Source organism: Amblyomma mixtum, chromosome 3, assembly GCF_055824585.1.
Source record: "Amblyomma mixtum isolate Tamu chromosome 3, ASM5582458v1, whole genome shotgun sequence".
NCBI classification, from domain to species: domain Eukaryota; kingdom Metazoa; phylum Arthropoda; class Arachnida; order Ixodida; family Ixodidae; genus Amblyomma; species Amblyomma mixtum.
This window is the reverse complement of record NC_143014.1, coordinates 284171485-284194898: the sequence shown is the minus strand read 5'-3', so window position 1 is coordinate 284194898 and position 23414 is coordinate 284171485. Positions and strand designations below refer to the sequence as shown.

At 44.9% G+C, this 23414-nt stretch overlaps 1 protein-coding gene and 2 non-coding genes across 3 annotated transcripts in view; all 3 read right to left on the bottom strand.

Moving 5' to 3' along the window:
• The window catches only part of LOC149355064 (prolactin-releasing peptide receptor-like), a 329760-nt gene extending 321091 nt beyond the window's left edge, over nt 1–8669 (bottom strand). The window contains exon 1 of the mRNA XM_089576057.1: nt 8173–8669. Coding sequence (XP_089432183.1) covers nt 8173–8669 — 497 coding nt within the window. The remainder of the gene's footprint in view (nt 1–8172) is intronic.
• A 6902-nt stretch (nt 8670–15571) lies between these two features.
• On the bottom strand, nt 15572–15645 carry TRNAT-GGU (transfer RNA threonine (anticodon GGU)). The gene has a single exon. It is a non-coding gene; the product is annotated as a tRNA-Thr (tRNA).
• Nucleotides 15646–15745: 100 nt separating this feature from the next.
• TRNAS-GCU (transfer RNA serine (anticodon GCU)) lies at nt 15746–15819 on the bottom strand. Its single transcript has one exon. It is a non-coding gene; the product is annotated as a tRNA-Ser (tRNA).
• Between the last annotated feature and the right edge of the window lie 7595 nt (nt 15820–23414).

The following is a 23414-nucleotide window of genomic DNA, read 5'->3' as shown; positions in this document are numbered from 1 at the left end:
GCCATTTGCTCCGCAGGGAAGTAAGCGATATTTTACTTGGGTTTTGCCTCATCGCGCTTTTTTTTGTCGCTTTTATAATAGTTGAAATGTTCGACGAAGTGCACATTTATCGCCAATAAATCACTAAACACTGCTGCAATTGATCCAGTGCGAACTAAAGCGAAAAAATACGAACATAGATGGACAACTCCAGAAGCGGAAACGTATTGCTGAAAAGGACACTCTAAATACCGTATTCCACCTATTCATGCAGCGTGTAGTAAGCAAACGGGAAGATGAGTAACATTCACTTTTGTTGTGGCATTGAGCCCCACATTTGTTCTTTCGGTTTAAGGGTGGTGTGAATTGCGCAATAGAATGTATCTATATTATTTATTTATTTATTTATTTATTTATTTATTTATTTATTTATTTATTTATTTATTTATTTATTTATTTATTTATTTATTTACCATACTGTCAGTCCTATCAGGGACCACAGCAGGTGGGCGAATAAAAATGACAAACATGATAAAAATTTGAGCAGTGCACTCTGGAATTAAAAAAAAGTGAATACAAATCAAACACAGCTGAACAGAAAGCAACCAGCAAAATAAAAGAAAAGGTAAACATTAGCAAGGAAAAAGAAAAATACATGTCTATGAGTCGGGTGGAGCATTGCCATAAGGAATTCAACAAGAGCACATGGGAACACAGCAGCGGAAAAAATAAGAGAGACTTTCTTCACGATCAATTAACAATCTAATGAAGTGACGAGAGGCGGTTGAGTATGTCAGTTAAACTGCTTTATTCGTTAATTGATAAGGATTCTATCCGTGACGTGAACTGAGATAATATGGTTGCAGTTATGATTGAGGGATCAAGGCGATTCCATTCTCTGATCACGAGGGGAAAGTACGAATACACGAACGTGTCGTTATGGCATGAGTATTCTGTTATCGCGCGTGCGTGTTTATGCCTCGACGGGCGTGATTGCGAGAAAGATATGTATTTCGATACGTCTATGTTGTAGTAGTTGTGCATCAGGTGAAATAAAAATTTTAGCCGTGCTTGTTGCGCTTTTCATGATAGCGTCGCTAAACCCGAAATAGCCGCGAGGTTAGTTGGTGAATCTGTGCGCTTATATTTGTTGTGTATAAACCGCAATGCTTTACGTTGTACTTTTTCTAGTTTTGTTACATTAGTCACTGAATGGGGGAACCAAACTGTGTTAGCGTATTCTAAAACTGGTCGAACGAAAGTAGTATATGCGAGAACGTTTGTCGATGTGGGTGCAAGGCGCAGACATCTTTGAAGCAAAAATAGTTTGCGTAATGCTTTCGAGGTTATGCTAGCAATGTGCGCGTCCCATCTGAGGTCAGTAGTTAGTGTGATGCCTAAGTACTTATGCTGGTGAACTTTCGTCAGTATTCTGCCATTAACAAAATACGGAAAATCATTAGGTTGCCTTTTTCTTGTTACCGTCATGCATACAGATTTAGTCGTGTTTACCGTCATTTGCCATGTTTTGCACCATTCGGTTATTTTGTTCAATGAATCGCTGAGTGAAATGTGGTCTTCGTAGCTGTTAATTGTTTTATAGATAATGCAGTCATCGGCGAAGAGTTTGAGGTTAGAATCAATATTGTTGGTTATGTCGTTGATGGAAACTAAAAATAACAGCGGCCCCAACACGGATCCTTGAGGTACTCCTGATATGACGGGTACTGTCGCAGATTCCATGTTCTGAAACAGTACGAATTGTGTCCGGTTTGATAAGTAATCTGAAATGCAATCTAACATTTCCCCATCCCCGGTGGCACCCCGTAAATTTGCTATTAATTTGTTGTGGCAGACGCGATTAAATTTACAAAAGCTTTTACGACTATAGCCATTTACATCACGCTGTCGTATCCAAGATAATCTGAAGAAAAACGAGTTCATGAGGGACTTTTCCTTATTCAAATCTGTTAATACAGTTCCAAAAGAGTAGGGTTGGTACATTTATTTATTTAGTAAAACAAGCATGCTGCATCATTTTTGATGCTAAATGATTGAATCATAGAAGCCAGATATTAAAAGAAACGTTTCGAAGGACTTACCACCCACCCACACACACACACACACACGCACGCACGTGCTTGCGCACGCATACGCACACGCACGCACGCACAGCACACACGCGCACGCACGCGCGCACACACGCGCACACACGCGCACATACGCGCACGCACGCGCACACGCATACGCACACGCACGCGCGCACTCGCAGGCACGCACGCACGCACACACACACAAACGAGCGCGCGCGCGCGCGCACGCAAGCGCACAAACAAAATCCGTTCTTGTCGAAAGGAGATATCAGCAGCACATGCAAAGGAAAGTAGCCAAAATTAGCATTTTTTTGCGCTAAAGGGCGGCTATTTATTTCCGTTAACTATTTGTAGCACTTGTAACACTTGGTGCACTGTAGCAAAAAGAGGACGTAACAGAGAATAGTTGAAAGGAATACAAATAATGACACTCTACTGGCCAAAACTGGCGTACTCTAATATCGTTTTTGAAAGTTAATCGAAAAAAATTCTGCTCACAGTGTCCCTTGCACACTTTTTTCGTCGCTTCGTAACAACGCATAGCATTTACCTCGTTTTTTTAGCCACTACAAATATAGTATTTTCACGCCTTGAAATGAATGCAGGCAGATAATTGGCATAAAATTTGCTTCGCAGAGCGAAACACTTTTAAACAAAGCTTTTTATTACATCCGTAAGATTGTATCTAAGACGTAATACGTGGGTATTGAATGCACTCAAAATGAAGCGAAAATTGTTTCCTATTTCTGGTTACAATTTACCTGCATACAGCTGATATTGCCCTTAAATACAAGTAAATTAATTTATCTTGCCCCGCCGTTTTAATCCCGTTGCGCAAGCCTGTGAGGGGTGCTTTAAAACCTCAGTGAATAAAGCTGAAAGTGAGCTGAATAAAACTAAATGTTTACTTTCATTGTTTCGACGTCTGCACAAAGTACTCGGGCTCTGAAGGGAGCCAGCAACGGCTGCCATTCACAGCACGTCTGATTAAAGACATGCTGCGAAAAATCTCGAGCACTATAGAAACTAGCCAACCTGGCAGTAATAACCATCATTGAACTTTTGACGCAACTCTCACCGAAGCAGAGGAAAGAATCAAGGTGAAAGGCGGCGGTGAAGCAGGCAGTCCCTAATCGCTCCCAAAGCTCAGTCAAGTCGGAAGCAAACGGCAATGTATTAAAAAAAAACACGATTGCGAGCCATAAAGAAAGAACACCACTATATCGTCGCAGAGCGCTGGCGTAGCAGGGATTGAGAAGCGATGCACAGGCGGGCAGCCAGATGTTTTACTTCGCAAACCTTTCACCGTGTACACGCCATCGTGGAGAATGAATACGGTTATAGGGCTTAGTCACGGGGGTTTCCGTATGCGCTTAATGCGTGTAATATTTTTTCTGCAGGTATAGACTTAAGAATTCTATTGAAGTGACGTTAACACAGGCGAGCAGGCTGAACGGTGACTGGATAACAATTAGGTTTTCGGAACCACAGGAGAAAGAAAAGAGCGAGAACGTATATGTGAGAACGAAACAGATCCGACTCTTTCTTCGTCTGCTTTCTTTCCGCCAATGTTCTTGCTCCTCTGCACGCCTCACTCAACATTGTTCGGGTTAGTAATCCCTAAGCCTTGAATACTACTTTTTATGTGGGCCACACACTGGTGTTTGAAAGAAGACTTTAAGCAACTCTCAAAAGTATGTTCTTTGAGAAAAAATATGGCTTTTTCAGCATAGTGTTACCAGTGTTCGCGGATATCCGAAAACCGGTGAAACGGTTTAAGTAGTAAGCTGGTTAACTAATTTTTAATAAATAACTTTTTATTGTTAGTGTTAGGCACCGTGTTGCACTTAGAGATTTGTAGCGTGTCATTAAAAATAGCCTTATCAGTTTTTTATCATTTAGAAAACGCGATTACACTTGGCGCTCTGGCTAGAGATAATTTGGGCTTTTTGACTGGTTACGTGCACAGGAAAGGTAGCATTGTGTCCATGCCTTTCGAAAGCGCGTGTATTTTACCACGATTTCGACAAATTTTGTCAAGCCACAGCGGCGAATACAATCGCATTCTCGAAATTCTAAAAATTGATATGGCTATTACTAACTAGCTACAAATCTGTAATGGCAACCAGTTGCCGAGCTGTGATAGTAAAAAGTAATTAGCAGATAATAATTAACCAGCTTACTACTTAAGACGATTCACAGGCTTTCCGGTGTCCCCCAGCACTGGTAAAACTATACCACCAAAGCCCTATTTTGACCACAAAAATCTTAGTTTTGAAGGCTACTTAGTCTTCCCAGAAACACCAGTTATATATGTGTGACGAATCCTTGCTTGCGAGGCAGAACACGCGTTGTTGTATTTCTCAAATTTTGTCAGTGCCTTGCGCTACATCCTTTGATCTAAAGGTGCACTAAGGCATATAAAGAAGGAGAGCTGAATTTATCAATTTGTCTTACGAGCCCAGAGTTGCGAAAAAGCCACAGCCATCTGGACCTACCTTTGTGAGAACGAACTGCTGCCACGACTATTGTTGCTCCAGGCCATCCATAATTTGGCACACGTAGCCGTCAACGCGAGCTAAATGCATATTCGACGCCATTTCCTAGAGTTCTAACATCCATTAGCCTTTCTTGGAGACACACGCTGCACCTGGAACGTTCTCCTCGGGTAGTTATCGCTCGCCCGTCTACCGCAGTGACAAGCGTCTACCGCACCTGCAGGAAGATTATTGTTTTTCTCGCACTCCTCTTGGCTCGCGTGCGTACCCTCACTGCGGGAACACCAATGATGGCTGATCTGTCATCATCATTTGTCTTTTTGAGGTGACGCACTCATTCTATAGCAATGCATCTGAAAGGACTGTGCGCACTCGTTCCTGAAAGGCCACCCGTGCTCGCAAGTTGCATACGCGGCGTCGTTGTCGACGCTAGTCGCCCACATTGAAATTGCAAGTTTTGCACCTCACCTTTCTCGAAAAAATCAGATCTCTCCTTTCTGCAACACTATTGTGTCAGAGAAGAACTATATGAGAAGGTTCTTTGTTCTCTAACCATCGGAATGCAATGAAAGCTTAACCTTACTATTCTATCAACAAGAAATAGCCTCTCAATGGAAATATATGATAGTGCTTGTTTTTGCTGTTCACCACGATGCCAAAGTAACGGCTTTGCCAGTGATGCCTGCCAAGACAGGGCTGTCTAAAAGCCCCTTCGGTGTGACTTAGTTATCAATAACGGATACTACCAGAGAGTGTCGCTTGATTGCACACGTCATTACGCAAGTGGCAGCGATTCTCCTCCTCTATCGGTACGTCACTTGTGCATTACTGTCTTTTGTTGCTCTGATTCCACCAATGGCTTCGCGCCCTGTAATGTAATGTTGGCCTGTCGCCTGCGGCTAAAGAGTAGCCATTGTAGATTACTATTAGCTTCCCCGCGGAATGGCTGGAACAACAACATTACCTTACTGCCGGTGTGACGAAGCCGTCAAGCTTCTGCTTTCCTACCGTCATGGCGTCGACATCCGACGCTTTTCTGCCTTGACTAGAAGGCACCAGCAAACTGGATTATTCTACAAGGCGACATTGGGAGTGAGTCCTTACGCGTTAAGTGCGTAGGAAGCCCTTTCAAAGCTGGGGTAGTATTGGATAACGAGCACATTAGCACCTCTATACAAGCACACCGTGCAGTTGCTAGTAGGGAGCTATGAATTAATGCTTGCGTTCCGCGCTGACTCTTTTTAATTCTTCAGTTTACTTTGGCATCAGCAAGGAATTTGACAGAGCATGGTTAAATAAACTCGCTTTTATTTTTTTTAAAGATACAGAAAGCACAAGCAAAAAAGCGAATAGAACAGGCCGTCGACTGCAAAAAAAAAAACTGGACCACGAAAGAGCTGCAGCTGCAACTTTTTTCGGCCACAACATCGAGCCGCTTTCCTTTCCTTTGCCCCCTTCTTCTAGGCGGGCATCTTATTCGCACTGTTCTTAAATACGTTTTGAATGAAGTACATGTTTTGCTTTTTCAGAAACGTGTATCAGGATACACAAAATTAACTGCAAATGGACGTCACCTTTCACTTCGGACGTGACCTTTCACCTCAGATTTCAATGAGAAGGGAAAAGCCGATGGAAGCAAATGGTGATTTTTTTATGAAGGTTACAGTGGAGAAACGATGAACAAAAAAATCTAAACGCTCGAAAAATTAAAGGCACCAATCGAGGAGCTCTCACTATCTCAGTTACATAAGCGCGATGGTGTTTCGGGCAAAGCGCCTATTGCTAAAGAACTGCTAGGTCATACGGGGGGAAGCCGGGCTGTTTCTTTACACTGCAATTACACAATATCAGTCTTTCGACTCGCCAGCTGCCTTTGCTCTCGATGTTGTCACTTACTCGGCTGATTACTTTTATTGTCAGGAAACGACCTCTAAAGCTCTGTATCACGTGTAAACGGAAACAGTACAGACTCTAGGTATGTCGCACATCCTCAGCGCAACGTATACCTGCGCTTTTATACTGATAGTGAAATCAGAAAGATATGCGATAGTGTTCCGATTGGGTGAAAAAGCATTTGGGAGGCTTTGCAGACACGGGAGACATATCTCTCTTGGCCCACGTTTGCGCACAATTTTTGTTGCGAAACACTGTTTTTGAGATTACTTTTTCCGCTGCTCTAAATTTGGCTATCCATTAGCTTCGTGGTGGACATCTCAATCATTCACCAAGAATGCGATTTGCGCGTTTGCCGAGTCTTTCGGGGGATCACGATTCAGTTAATGGAGACACGGAAGGCTGCATTCAGCTCTAATTAGCGCACACATGTACGCAAGCAAACCGTAACGTCATGTGGTTCTATTTCTTTTTGTTGCCGTCGAACACGGACCAATATTTTGTCGCTGTTTTCGCGCGCAAAGTCATGTTTACAAAACCTGTAAATCCACAGAAACTCTTGTATTGACAATATCTTGAAATTTGGAAAAAACGAAGTATGCAGTACATGACTACTTTACAGAACCAGCTGTTTTAATGGCGTAAGAAACCCTTTGTCTGCTGTGTACTTTTTATATGTACTATTTCAGATTACTCAATCACTATAAAAGAGTAAAAAATTTCACTTGTAAGGAAAATAAGTGATGCCCTCGATAAAATTTATTTCTTTTCCATAAAAAGGCTATTTCTTATAATTCCGCGTAGCAGGGCCGATTGTCTTCCTAGCGTTCACGCGTATAACTTTACGCAAAATAAGGAAGACTCGGTGTTGAGATTCATGGGGAATTTTAGTAAGTGCCGCTGCAGACAGCTCCAGCAAAGCTCTCAAGTGTATAACAAGCTATGTCTCAGTTTCAAATCGTTCAGCAAATAATTCCAGAAGGAATGAAAGTAACAGAGAACGAGGTACAACTGGGCAGAAGAGAAGGGATCCCTGAAAAAAAAAAATTCAGCAGCCCGATTCACGATCGTGTGGGTAAAGGTTGCTGTTGTAACGCGCATGAAGAAATGCCACTGGTAACGCTTTAAAGCAGTTCTGCAGTTGTGCGATTTGTCGCGACCTTTGCGTAGCAACAGATCACACAGCCGCAATGTCCTGCTTTGGTATCAGCATCACATAATTTAAAAAAAAATCCGAGGCGAGATCATAAAATCACCGCAAGCTTTAATGCAGACAAACGTATCCCTCTTTTTTTCACTGTGGCGAAATATTATTCTCTTTTTTTGCCCATGTAAGCAAGACGGCGACTAAGTAGAACTAGGAGTCCGCATCTTTGTGAGAACTTTAGATCAATTGTTACCAACTAAGGACCAATAGTGTCGAAAATGCGAAAAGTTGAAAGCTGTAATACATGCAGTCGGTTACTTTATTTCGTGATACGAATGTTTAGTTTGCATTGGAATGGCGTACAAGCAGCGATACGAAATGTGCCAAAAAACACTTGAATCCCACAAAGAATGCAAGACAGACAAAGATATTTTCTTCAAAGGGCAACAAGATGCTTGCTTGTTAGGCAAGCTTCAGTAGAATACGTACACAGAATGATATACGGGGGAGTCCGTGTATGAGACCAGTAAAATATGAAATATGAGCTGAGGATAGTACTCACCGATCGACACCGATGGCGGTCAGAGTGTAGACAGAGACTATGACCGAGACATGCTGCATGAAGAGAACGACGGGGCAGAAGAGTGGCTCGAAGATCCAACGGCCCAGCATAAAGTCAGTGTAGGTGAACGGTATGGAGAACACGGCCATGGCGATGTCCGACAGGGCTAAGTTGACCAGGAAAAGCCGCAGTTCGCGTGATGATCGACGGCCCAGGACCAGCACCACGATTACCATCACGTTGCCGCCGAGAGCGAGCAGGGCTGTCAGGCTGTACAGCGCGATGAGAAACGCCTGAAGCTCGAATCCCAATGCGTTCATAGGAGGATAATCTGAAATCGAGATATTGCCAACCGACCCTTCGTACGAAATGTTGTCGTCCGAAGGCACCTCTGGTTGCAACGGCTTGAAAGACTCTCGCATGAGATATAGCAATGATGATGAACCGTTGGTGTCAAGAGAGAGGTCTTCAGAGAAGGTGGTGTCCTCTTCTCCCATGTCTGGCGCAGACGACCATCCAGTCAGTGGGCCTTTTGTTTGCAACGACATCCGTGCGGGGATCCTGCGTTTTTTGTGCTGAGAAAAAACTAGTATCTTAAAAGTTAAAAAAAACTGCAAATAGCAAGCTGCCACAGCCTGTTTCTTTTCCTTCTTTCACGAAGCTAAGGATTCGTAGAAAGGTAACAGTCTTCCAGGTGAGCGCCCAAGTCCGATGTCGCAGCGTTCGGGCGCGAAAAACACTATGCTTGAGAGACGGCCAGCCAAAGTGCACCGTTTCTGAACGTTTCTCTTGAAAGCTTCACAAGCTGCAAGTAAGATGGCAGTTATCGAATAGTTCCTGACCGAAAATGGCGGAAAAAGCAAAATTTCACACTTTCTTCTGTTTACCTGCTTGTCCGGTGGTTTTTTCCTGCGTAACCCACTCGCGCCTCAAAGCACCAGAAGCTAAATTTCGAAGGAATGTCTATGCGGAACGCTCCGAACATTCACTTGTTGCTCCCAGCCTTCGAGTGTGAAGAGAGTCCAAAAGAGCAAAGCAAAAAGTTCCGAGCGGACGAAGTTGCGAGGAGCGCACGGCGCTTGAACAGCTGCGGCGAAGTTCGTGCCAGCCGGGCAACTCGCTGCGTTGTTCGCGGCTCCCTGACACGCGGGCGTCTAACAGCGCGCGCGTTGGGGCCCCTAGTCGGCGGCGCGGGTGGTGGCGCTTGCCTCTCCGCTCCTTTCCTTCCTCCCTGTCCCTCGTCCCTCCTTCGCTGCCCTTAGTCGATGCCTTCTCTTCGACTCGCTCCTCCTTGCTCTTGCTCCTGCAGTCTCGTACGTCACCATCCCCTCGCCCCTTGTTCAGCCTCCCAGTTTCCCGGCCTCCCGTCCCCGAGGTAGCTCTCCTAAGCGGCGCTCTCGTCGACTGGGGAGATGGGGAGAAGCGCTCCTGGCCGCTCGGTGCATGGTGTGTCGGAGCGCGAAGCGGACGTCCCACCTAGCGACTGCGCACAGAGGCCGAGCGCCGCGCGTGTTAAAGGGAGGCGGCACTGCGCGAGCACTGATTAAAATTCGAGACTCCCGTGTTATTCGAACTCGGCGCGTTATCTCGGGGAGCCCAATGAGGGGAGCTAATATTAAACAGCGTCTGGCAGGGGCAGCTAATGGGTTACGGATTGGCTGAATAGCTTTTTTTTTCTCTTACTCTTGCTGTACTTTTTCAATGCGATAGCAACCGCTTGTACCCATATGTCGGAAAAAATCATCCGGCGTCCTCGGCGTCGACCAACTGAAGCCTCGCAGCCGGAGCGGCCAGAGCAACCGGCCGCTCCTGCAACCTAGGTGGGCCACCTAGAACACGTCACCTTGTCGCCTAATCACAATCTGCCCTCCGCATTGTGAGCGAACTGACCACCGTGGTAGGGTCCACTTAATTAATGATTGCTTGCGCGAGATTGCTCGCGAAGAGCTACCCGGGCCTCACAAGCGCCATCGACGGCAGCACCTGCCATCGCAGGGCAGTGGCGCGTCGCTTAACCGCTGCACCACTGCGCCAGGAGTGTTATGAGGACTTCTAGCGATATATGATTATAAATTCGAGAATTACAAATTACGCATATAGAAGCAGTAACCTGGTAACGCTATCGCGTCCTACCATTAATGTGGAGCTTAAGTGTCCAATCCATAATTTTTCCTCTTCTATTTCCTTTAACCTTCGGTTTGAATTTTCTTACATCGGAACAACGCCAGTTACACTTACAGGACGTCAGCTGGGCCCCTATAATAATGCTAGCGCGGTGCTACCGAAAATAAACGAAATAAAAATGGCAGCAACTAATGTCACACAAACTTCCTTAGTGAGAACAGTAACAATAATTGGCAGAAAAAATTTATTTGTGCCAGTATTAAGGACGCAAAACTATCTCAAAAATATTATACCGGGTGCTTCAGCGAACACTTTCAAAAATTTTCAGACATAGGGCTTTTGGTGTAAAAATATGGCTTTTGCGGCATAGTATTACCAGTTTTGGCGGACACTAGAAAATCGGTGAATCGCCTTAGGCAGTAAGCTGGTTAACTAATTTTAAATAGTTAATATTTTTACTAGTAAAATTAGGCGCCTTATGATAATTAGAGAGTTGTAGCTGGTCATTAGTAATAGCCATATCAGTTTTCAGAATTTCGGAAACGCAATTACCGTCGCCGCTGTGGCTCGACAAAGTTTGGCTGCATCGGGTGAAAATACATGCGCTTTTGAAAGCATGCAGGAAAAGGAACCGCTCCACTGCACGTAACTAGTTGAAAAAGCGAAATTTTGTCGCACCACAGCGCCAAGGGTAATCGCGTTTTGGAAATTCTAAAAACTGATATGGCTATTACTAACGACCGACCACAGATCTCTAATTGCAACCAGGCGCCTAACTCTAATAGGTAAAAAGTTAACTATTAGAAATTGGTTAAACTCACTAGTTAAGATGATTTACCGATTTTCTGTTGTCCGCCAGGCCTGGCAATGCCATGCCGCAAAAGCCATAACTTTACCTCAAAAATCCTATTTTTGAAAATTTTTGAAATTGTTCGCTGAAACAGCCGGTATATCCCACTGAGATTGGTACAGTAAAAGAAGTTTGACATATTGGGGGGGGGGGGGGGGGGGTGCGGGGCTCAGTCACAGTTATCAACATATTAATCAGGTTGCAGAAAGAATTTCGATTACAGAATTCTGGAAAATTCGAACTTTATCTTACCAATTAATCAAACGCTATTTCATATTTTACTCCATCGTGAACGACGACTATACGCTTTTAACATATCTGATAGCGTGTATGCTAATACGGGGGTTGGTAGCTGTTGAGAGAAAGGCTTTTTATTATTTCTTTAAAAACTATGATGAACACTACTGATTTTTTCGATTCGAAATATCACTATTTTAAGTTTCCTGAGAAGTGGCGGGCCGGTGTGAGGACGTCTAAAAATGATAGGCGAGAATTGATGATAAAGCTGTCATTTTTAGGGTCCAAGGACAGACAGATTGACGAAACAGCGTCTTTATTATCCTTCTTGTCCTACTTAGAGGGCGGGGAGGTAGGCGGGGTTGAGCAAAACCTATTTTCCGAGCATTTCATTCAGCACAAGTGGAGCATCACATGAGGGGCCGTATTCTATAACCTGCCCCTTTTTCGATGTCCATTTCGTGTCCATTCGGTCCCCTGTGAGTTACCACTCACAGGGGCTTTCTAGTGTCAATGGCAAGAGCAGCGGCCACTGGGTGGTCGAAGACCGCACCTCACCATTGGTTCCATATCGCAGCCAATTGCAGCCAATGGTGAGGTCCGGTCACCGACTACCCAGTGGCCGGGTCGCTTGCCACAGACACTTGAAACGCGCGCATATATCGGAGTGACCACTGACTGAGGATCCAGTGGATGCGGAATGAACAACAGAAAATGGACTGCATATAGAATACAATCCCGGCAGAACGCTTGTATCCATTGGAAAAGTGGTAGGTTGCGTGGACCACTGAGGATCGAACCTACCCACGCTGGCATGCGAAGTTAGAGTGGTTGTCACGCCGATTAGAAATCCAGATTGTTGCGAGCTAATCACGCTGTGTAGACAACATGCAGAAGTGTGGCCCAGGTATACCTGTAAAACGTAGGACACAAATGAAATGGGCCAAGGCGTAGTAAGGATGTCTGCAATACAAAACACTCAGTTGTCTTAATGAATACTTGCCGTCAACAGCTAAGTAGGCATGGGAAGTTTTTCTACGTTCGTCGTCTTGGTGGCTTAGTCAGTACACAATTTGGCAGTCAGGACGGAGCAGCGGGTTTCATTTCTATGTAGGTAAAATGCATCACCGCCCATATGCTATACAGGTACAGGTTAAAGCCCACCGGGGGACCAGGATTGGGTGTCAACAACTACGGCGTTGCTTAGTTGTGGGGCGCCGCTTTAGTCCTTAAAAATAAAGTATTTTTATTAGTTATATTTAATGTATTCAAGTGCAGAATATCCCAAACAGCAGATATTATTAAAAATTTGTTACAGGTTTAACCAGCGCTGAAATCTTCTTATTGGAACGTGCAAAAGAAAGCAGCGATGAAATACGTAACGCGCGTGGATAAAGACCTAGAAAAAAACCTATGTAAAAACACAAGAAAAAATGTCATCCGAACCGATTTTTCTGTTGTATTTTGTGTTCTGGTACCTCGGCTTGTAGACACAACAGAAATTCTAGCAGTAAGAAACTAATTTCCGCTAGTTTTGTACAGACCCTTGTCAAAGCGACAAAGCGGGGCCTGTAGCGACAGCAGACAGCTTCGCAGTACTAGTAAAAATTCTGGCGTTACGAAAGGAGAACGAAATATTTGCTGCATTTTGCTACAAACTTATATTTTTCAGCTCTGTGCGCACAGACCGAGTGCGCACCCAGTTGCTTTCAGTTATTAATGCGAAAACATTCATACGCTCTCCAACGCCGACCAACAATCTTGTCACCGTACGTAGGTATGTTCTTTCGATCTTCTGCTTTTGTCTAGCAACTCGAGTTACTACCCGATCTTACCCGAGTTACACATTGGAAAATTCAGCGCAACAAAGGGACGACCACAGGACCAAGACACAGACGAACGCTCTCTTTCTTCTTTTGTACTCGTCCGTTTGCTGCGCTGATTTTTCCACGATGCATTCTATCCAACTAGCCCAGCTCAGCATAAAGCGAATTACCCGATTTACTCAGGTAAGCCCGACTATGTTCGAAGGAACCTTATGCGAGCTGCATGAGAGGCTGCCCGGGAAGAGCAACATGGGTCGCACAATCCCGACGAGTGGCTGGGATAGGAACGGCCACCTGCCAGTGCAGTGGACCATCGCTTAACCGCCGCGCCACTGCGCTGGTAGTGGTATGTGAGGACTCGCCGCCATCTATGAATCTTAGGTAGCAAGTAGCAATTCAGCATACATGGGTATGAACCCACTAAAGATATTGCGTCATGCCCTTAGAGCTGAGATAAAGTGCCCCTCCATTTGAAGATTGAACCCAATGTGAAATGTGTACTCGGTTTTATGAACTAACTATGGACGTCAAATGCTCAGCTATCACTTACCATTATTGCTAAATGCTTTGTGTTAGCCTTACAAGCTATTATTTTTGCATCTTATTTTTTTTGCTGTTTCTGTCTGTTTTTATCTCTCTTTTATTTATTTTTTCTGAGTCAGTTGTGTCTCGCTTATTTTTCTTCAAACGCAATTGTTTTGTTAGTTGCTGCCAATATATGTAATTGAACAAACCTTGAAACCTTGTACTGGGGCGCAGGCGCGCAATCAAGCTCCAGTGAGAGCTTTTTGTCTGCGCCCCTAACATCTGGATGATGTAAATAAATATTTGATTGATATTTGATTGAACCCTTGTCACTTTTTCCCCTTTTCACTTCGCACTTCCTATTTCATGTCCGAAATACACAAACACGCTCAAGTATCTAATCTTTAGAGCGAGACGTCCTGCGGTGTTTAGCCATATTTAGAGATTTTGTTTTCCAGCTCACAGTTAGCTTGAACTTCTATTGGCTTCGCGTGATTGCATGTAATTACCACTCCTTTAGGATCAACATAAAGGGCTGTTTCCTTTTTTTACATATATTTGGCAGGTCACATAGGTAGACAAAGCAATTTCGGTCATGAAATAAACTTTTCCAGGACACCATGAGGGAGTTGCAAAAAATAGAATGTTAACGTATGAACAGGCATTAAACGGTACGAAGAGCATTCTAAGTCTTTTTAGTTGCAGTTTGTTCCAAGGCATTCGCCCATTGCAATTATGCATGTATTCTACGTTATGTCTCTTGATAATCACTTTAGTTCATGTCTACTTTTAATGTAACTCTATTTTAGCACACAGATTGAAGCATCGCTCGGTGATAGCAGCTCAAACGCAGCCCCACATATGACGCAGCCTCAAGGACTATGCGATGACCGAGTTTTGCACAAGTGGAGGAGCTTGGCGATCAGCTGTCATGGGTGCATTGTGAACGCTTGTAGGGCATCGACCCGTCACACGTGACCGTGGCTAGTTGAGCGCGGTGTTAACAACGGCTAGGGATCTTTGCTGGACATATCATGCTGCCTTCGTGCTCTCAAATTAATATCGAGGAAATGTGCTGCACAAAGGAGCGTGTTTCTATGAAAAACAGAAATGTCGCGGTTCTTCAGGCTGCCACGGATTGAAGCAACAATAGTGGCTCCATCCATGTTTTTTTCTAAAACCTCTTGTGCATGAATGCACACAAAATAACTGGCGTATATGTTTTCAGCAGTGGCAGTTGATGGCATGCACATCCATTTGCGCGAAAGTGGCCAGAATTAGGACGCAGAAGCTAATTATGTCGGACTTACATCCCTACCGGTTAGTATGAAAAGGGATCATTTGTGGTTTGTACCATCGTTGCGATGCTACAGCAACCAAGCTATCGGCTTTCGACAAAAAAAAAGTTAGGCGGGGTTTAACCTCGGTCATACGCAAAGGCTCAGCAATAGCAATTTAGACACGTGATTGTTTTGGGCACTCCAAATTATTCCTAGCCTTCGATTTTGCTTCAAATCGGGCGAGGTCATATTTCGAGGGTAGGCAGTGCCAAATTTTTGGAAATTACCCGGGCCAAATTTGCAGGCGCCGTCGTGTCGTGCCTGCTGAGTTATGGCTGGACATATATTTTGGTCGAAATCGGCCAAGATCAATCTCTCAGTCCGTCAAAGTGATACACTGTGCACATGTTGGTCAAATGTTTAGGGGAATCCCCCAAGGTGGAGTAGATTTGTAATAAGGGAGTAATTACTCATTGGCATCCACCCGAGCGCAGCCATACGGCTACAAAGGAAAGCTATACAGCTTTCTCAGAAACTTCGCAGTTAAAGAAAAAATTGTCCTGGTCTGGGATTCGAACCCAGGACCACCGCTTCACCGGAGCAGTCGCTCTACCAATTGAGCTAACCAGGACGGCAAGCTTATGGTAGGGCGAGAGCGAATTGATCAATAACTCGAAGTGGGAACTGTGTTGGTCAAATGTTTAGGGGAATCCCCCAAGGTAGAAAAATTCGTCCTAGTCCGGGGTTCGAACCCAGGACCACCGCTTCAGCGGAGCAGTCGCTCTACCAATTGAGCTAACCAGGACAGCAAGCTTATGGTAGGGCGAGAGCGAATTGATCAATAATTGGGGGATTCCCCTAAACATTTGACCAACACAGTTGCTACTTCGAGTTATTGATCAATTCGCTCTCGCCCTACCATAAGCTTGCCGTCCTGGTTAGCTCAATTGGTAGAGCGACTGCTCCGGTGAAGCGGTGGTCCTGGGTTCGAACCCCAGACCAGGACGAATTTTTCTTTAACTGCGAAGTTTCTGAGAAAGCTGTATAGCTTTCCTTTGTAGTCGTATGGCTGCGCTCGGGTGGATGCCAGTGAGTAATTACTCCCTTATTTCACTGTGCACATGACTGTCTCCTATTGGAAAAAAAAAACATTCCGTTGAGGGTACACGGTTATAGTTTCGTAGTTACGAAGAACCTTTCCACTTTTTTTTTATTTGTACTGCATGGCAACCTCACCTGTGATCATCTTGACTAGGATCGCAGAATCAGCCGTGCGCAAGATTGGTTTACTGTCCAAAAATCCGTTCCACTACTGTACGGCACGCGGCCAGTTGCAGGCAGTGTCAGCGGCACAAGCGCCTTACATCTACTCCTGTTCACCTGCTACACCCTGTGACGCCTGCCAGTTCTACGTTCGAGCAATTTGGCATAGATGCGCCGTGTCCATTCCCCAAGTCTTCCGGTGGCAATCGCTGCATAGTAGTCTGCGCCGATTATCTTGCTCGTTGCTGTGAAACGATCCCGCTCTTGATACTCCGCACTGTCATCGTGTGCCTTGGACCGCCGTTATAATAAATGAACGAGGCCGTCGGTTCAATGCGAGTGTAGTGGAGGAGCGCCTGCGTTTGTGACAACTTTCCACTTATACTCACCTTATAACCCTGTGACCATCAGATAAATACGCATAAAACTTTATTATATGTGTGCGGCTTGAGATCACAACAACTACGGCACCATACTGCCTTTTATCACCTACGCTTTCCACACCACCATCCATGAGAAGACGGGGCTAGCTCTTTCTTTCAATTGTACACTAGTCCACATCGCTGCACCCTAAAAACCATCTTGCTATTCTCCGCCAGTGACGACCACTGCATCGCTGAGTGTCGCAGAAGATACGCTGAAGAAGCTCAGCGTATCCCGGCTTGCTGACATTAGCTTCTGTGGGCAATAGGTTAAGGGGTCTGGCTTTGGCAACCACTCAAGCTGGCAGCCTTCACCAGAAACTGCTGAGGCGCTACGAGGGGTCGTTCGTGATTATTACGATTATTAGTGACTTTCGAGGTTGCACGGTGCACCAGAACTAGTTGCGTTTAAAAGAAAACCAAAGTGTATCACGTGGCACGTATGAAGCCCTGCCATACTCGCAGTATTCATAATTCGCCCCGTGGGCTTCGGCGACGCAGGGAAAAAGAATAACAGCCGCGAAGATATTGAAGCGCTCTGCGCGCACGAGAGAGAACAATGATCGCGGCTTTTTCTCTCGCCTAACTCAGCTGACACAGGACGTCCGACTGGACCCCGTCTACAGTAAAGGCCATCCAGCGTAACAGTATGTTTGAAGCAGTTTTTCGAACAATATCGAACAATTTCGAAAAATATTCTCGAACATGTAGTATGCCCCCACAGGCGTCAGCGGACGGCTTAACGCAAAATTTTGCTTGTGCATAATAGATTGAAAGAACAGAATTGTAACCGTAAGATGTTTTCATACTGCGACGGCTTCAAAAGAAATAGCAGTATCAGCGATTAGTTACCAATCAGGCTTCCTTTTCAGTGAATGTGAATTTATACTGAAGGAAAGGTAAAATGGCCATGCTATAAAATTTTATGGGAATAGACGATTGCACAGCCACAAGGACAGCAGAAAACATCTATTTAAGAGATCATGCATAACAGCAGAAAGCTGGATCAGGTAAAAAATCTGTTGAAGGAAGGTGGAGAGATTGTGCTAAAAGAACTAGCATGCCTTTATACTCAGAGCTTGTTACCTCGAGCGTACCGGGAGCTTGGACGAACTCTAACATCACCTTAATCCCTAAGAAACGAGATGTCAAGGACGAGAAAAATTGCAGACCGATCAGCCTACTTCTCCGTTGCCTACAAGGTAATTACCAAGGTAGTAGCCAGTCGAGTCAGGACAGCCTTCGACTTCAATCAACCAAATGATCAGGCACGCTGTTGTAAAGGCTACTCGACAGCCGACTGTATTTCCACTATCAATGAGGTGATACAGAAATGTTCATAATATAACCAAGCCCTATATATATCCTCGATAGATTACGAAAAAGCATTAGATCAGTCGAAACCTCAGCAGTCATGCAGGCATTCCGATATCAGGGTGTGCACGGTTCTGCGTAACAATACTGTAACTGCTGCGCAGCCAACATAGTCGTCGATACAGTTAGCAGTAATATTCGAATAAGGAAGGGTATCAGGCCGGGGTACACTATGTAGCCAGAAGGGTTGAAATGCGGGCCAGTTGGTACATGTAGCCAATGCTATTCGCCGGCTGTGTATAGGAGGCATTCAGAGGCCTGGATTGGAGACAGTTGGGGTTAATAGCTAAAAGAAAAATGATCATAAGTTTTTAGATAATTTTTTACGTGAGAAAAATACGACAGTTTGGCATTTAGTGGCTTTGTTACCGCTTCTACGGCGACGAAATATGAATTTATAGCTAAAAATTAGGATTTAATGTTGAACTCATTCCCTCCTTTGTAATTCAAACTCCGGTCTCCGATAACGAAATATCAGAAAAGTGGCGTAAACCGACGCAAATGTGGACTCTGTGATTGCTGGCTGTGCGGAGCAGCCTAGCAGCAGACGAAATTTAAAGAACCGCCGGCCGGACGTTGAAGGCCCCTGTCAGCCGTCGTCACTTCGTTTACGTTTGCACCAACATTATGATGGTTCCCGTAGTCGATCCCGACAGTGAAGTTCTAGGGAAGAACTGTGCTATTCATTTCAGCGACCTCAACCCCACTCAGCATGCGATGCTTTGGAAGGCTGAGGCGATGGGTATGACACGATGGTCCGAGTGCCAAGGAGTAAGCAGTTCGGCAGCAAGCCGAGCTACTGCTCCGACAACTGTCACCTTCGAGCCACCGTCACTACTGATGTAGAGAGTGGTACGTACGGACATATTTCAGAAGGGGATGTGCAAACTCCGCAAGTGCGTTTTCCTACAGAACAGTGTTGCCCAAGACAAGATGGCTGAGTATGCGTTTCGAGCTGGAACAAAGGAAGAAGCGCTAGTTTTTTTTGTTTGATTCTTCCAAAATACGTTTCGCACATTCTATACACACTCTCAGCGCCTGTCCTATAGACTTCATTGTTTTTTTATAGAGAAGTCGGCTATTTTGTCTTTCGAAACGTAGTTATGTGGGAAAGCTTACTTGCGCAATTTTGCATATCCCCTATTCTGCAATAATAGCCCGCGTGGTTATGTTTATGCAGCCCAGCGCCTTGGTGCGTTGACAAAGCGAACACATCAAGCGGTGCGTTTGCGATAGCCTGGAGGCTCGTGCAACATTAGCTCGCCACAGCTGTTTTCCTCATAGTGGATGCCAGCCGCGGCATGAACTTCGTTCGAAGAGCACTTAGAGGGGCACTCGGAGTTCCTCTGCTGCTCCACACTTGTAAATTGAGACCCGTCAAAAACGAAACCACTCAGACACGCGAAGCGCATAGCGGCTAAGCTCCAAAAAATACCGAAGCTCAGCTGGCCGCCTGTTGTGCCGCCATGTATAGGTGTTCTTTCTATTGCAACAATAAGGTTTCTTTTTGCCGTCTTCCTCGTGTGATAAACGTGTACTAGTGGTTTCACAAGAAAACTTATATTCTTTAATAAACGAACGAGCAACCTTCATTCACGTTTGTCAACCTCAGAGATCCGTGATTTTTCATTTTTTAGTATATGCGTTGGTACTTGCTGTATTTGCCTTTGGCGGCCACAACTGTATTTTAGTTCTAGCTCTTTTCTTCCTTACACGAGCTTTGTTTTCACCATGAGTGGTGTCTTTGTTAGGGGTGTGCGAATATTTGGAAATTCGCAGCACTGAATCGACTATCCTAATTTTCGAAGGTTCGAATGAATCAAATAGTGAATGGTTCCAATTATTTGAAACCTCAAGTTTTCCAATACGTTTCGAATCATTGGCGTGAATCACGATAAAGGCTTGCCATATTTTTCATCCGTGACTATTCCAAAAAAAAAAAGGGACCATACACGCCGTATTACCATGCTGCGCCATCGGTATGGCCAGGATGAAGGGTTTAGCGCCACGGTGCGGCCCAGTCACGAGGCGGTGTTTGTAATGCTCATACAAGGACTTAGGCATTGGACGCCGCGGCAGGGCTCAGTTAGGTTCAGCAAACCCGTCGTTGATGCCTGACCTCAGAGGCTAAGCCTTATACGTAAGCTCTCACCCGTCTCATGTACCAGATGTCACGCTTGTTTCTTATCTTCCGTTATCAAAAGCAAAAGGTACTTTTCTTATTAGCATACCATGACGATAATAAAGTTAATAAACTGACATCGTGTTGCGACCACCCAAATGGAGATCGGTGTTGCGCCTTTTAACAGATGCAGCTATAACTGCGAAAGCAGCGTTTCGCTGTTCGCCACCATTGCTCACTCAATATTGGCCCAAGTAGCAAATATCCGTCAAAATATTCGCTTCGGTTGTAAAAAGTACTATTCGCACACCCCTGTGGTTAATATCTAGCATTCTAACGGCACAAGCGAACTTCAAATTCTCCTCAGTGTCCCCCTAATAAAAGAATACCTTGGTAATCTGCGATTCGCTGATCACGATTCGCTGAGTCAATCACAGGATCAATTGCATGTTCAGCGACTTAGACATGCAGGGAAGTATGGTGGCTCTGAAACTTAATATGCAAAAAACCAAAGTTATGCTCAACAGTCTCGGGAGGGAACAGCAGTTTACAATTAATAGCGAGGCGCTGAAAATGGTAAGCGAATACCCTTCCTTGGGGCAGGTAGTGTTCGGAGATCGAAATCACAAAATTGATATAACTAGAGCTCATTTGGCAGGTTCTCTCAAATAATAAACCGCAATTTACTAATATCCCTTAAGATAAAAGTATAGAACAGCTGCACCTTACCCGTACTTAGCTATCGGGCAGAAACGTAGCTTGAGTACAACCGACCTGTGGAAAGGAAATTGGTTTTGTTACGTTAGGAGACAGGAAGAGGGTAGAGTGGGTCAGACGACAAACGCGGGTTAATTACATCCTAGTCAAAATCAAGAGGAATTAATGGGCTTGGATAATCCATGTAATATGATGACATGATGACCAAAGGCCTTTAAGCGTAACAGATTTGATTGCAAGAGTAGGCAAGCGTAATAAGAGACGGAAGGAAGTGAGGTGGGCGGATGAGATAAGAATTTTGCTGCGATAGGTTAGCCACAGCTGGGGAAGGTGAGGATAACTGGAGGTATATGGGAGAGGCTTTTTTTCTGCAGTGGGCTTCGTGAAGCTGATGATGATGATACTGACGATATACGAGGCCACTTGCATGTTTGACAATTCACGCGGCAATGGTGTGGATGTGTGGTAGACTCCAAAGTTAACTTTCGACACTTGTTCACCAGTAAACTGGCCCAAATTGACGACAACGTCAGCTAGGTAACTGTTCTTCAGTACCCATTTTATTTATAGCCTATTTATAGGGGAATACTGCTGCAGTTCCTCTACTCGCATTGCTTACTTGCGTTTTTTTTTTCTTTCATTGCGTGATTTGTGTGCCTTAACGCTTGGACTCCTTTGATTAGTTCCTTAACATCGGCCTTTGTTTGTGATATGTCATCACATGATTTGTTAACGAAGTCAACGCTTTTTTTCAGATCCCTGAATTCAGCGAGTATATCTCTCCGGAATATATCTCTCCAGTATACCTCTCCAGAAGTGCCTGCTTCAGACTGCTACATGCGTTACATTCCTCCTTCCCCCCTTTCTCATTCACGTTGCTGTCATGACTTCATGCAGCAGCTAGGAAGGTACACCCACAGGACAACGAACTGTTGTACAAAACACAAAATCTCGAAAACAATGCAATTGTTTGAAGATGGAAATGCTCTATTACATTCAATATTGAATGGAAATCATGACGTGGGCTGCAGAAGCACCACTGCCGACTGAAGCATCATGGTCTGGACCAGAGTATCTATAGTCGACGTGGATGATGCGTGTGGCGCTCCGCAGACTTCAGCAGCCCCAGGGGTTGCTTCATACGACCAGGCTTCAGAATGCGCTAGCGGTATCAAGGGGATCAAGGGGATCAAGTAAACCACTCCTATGGCACATCTAACAAATGCTTCTCCATGTTGCTTTTCGCAACCGTGCTCGCCCTCAGCGCTTATGCGGCTGCACAGCTTAGCCAACTTATTTGGCGCACAGATAACAAGCGAAACACTGTGCATGCTGGCCACTTTTTTCAGGTTATGGGGTTATGCCGTTTCAGATAAGGCCTTATATTCATAAGGTGTCACATAACTTGAAAAAAGAGGCCAGCAGGCACAGTGTTCCGCTTGTTTTCTGTGCGCGAAACAAGTTGGCTAAGCTGTGCCCCCGCATATGCGCTGAGGCCGAGCGTGGTTGCAAAAAGCAGCATAAAGAAGCATTTGTTAGATATGCCATAGGAATGGTTTGCTTGATCCCCTTGTCCTGCGGAAAGGGAGCATTCTATAAATATAATAAAACAAGATAAGCTCGCCAACTTAGGGAAGCATATTTTGGCTTGCAAGCGCGTACCCAACTTCAAAGAAGCGAAGATTCTGGGAAGGAGTTTTTCTATAAAAGCAAGACTTTTGCTTGAAGCTTTTCATATTAGCAAGAAGGCGGAGCACTGCATTAGCGATCCACCTATAAGCCTGTACTCAGCGGAGGGCGCTTTTTTGGAATAATTTTTATAACAATCTTTGTAACAGATTTTACTTTCTTGCCTGCTCGTATGTTATGCGCGGTTCTTTCTTTTTCATTTTCCTTTTTTTTCCTTTTTCCAATCTGTCTTTGACGATAGCTACATTTACAGCTGAAGAGGCGATTAAACCTTTCTTATCTGTTAGTCTAAGATAGCTGGCACTGCAAAGTGTGACATATGATGTGACTGGCTGGCTATACAAAGGGGCCTTGATGACAAAATAAATCAGTTGATAGTAGCGTTCTTTTGTGTCTTGTCCTCCCCTGTGGTTGTCGTTTTTGGGCTGTCCTTCTTTCATGGCTTCGTAAAGCTGCCCAACCAGCCTGCCGCACGTCTGCATTAAATGCAGTCTGGTCGGTAAAGGAGCCCCCTTACTTAGCTTTGTTTTTTCTATCAACAACCATCCCTCGTTGCCGCTGCGCGTCTGGGAGATGCAGGTTCAGTGGCCGCATAATGAGAGCGACATGTCCGAGCAGCACATGCTGCTCTTTGTCTAGCGGTTGGTGCAGTCCAGACCGGCACGGTCCTATGGTCTGCGTGATGGCTTGTCTGCACCGCTGTGGCACCCTTATTTCGCGGCGTAAACAAAGGAAGCGATGCTAGATGCGGCAGCTGTTTCTGGAACGGTTGCCGACAAGACAATGATGACAGCAGCATCACGAAAGTAGCAT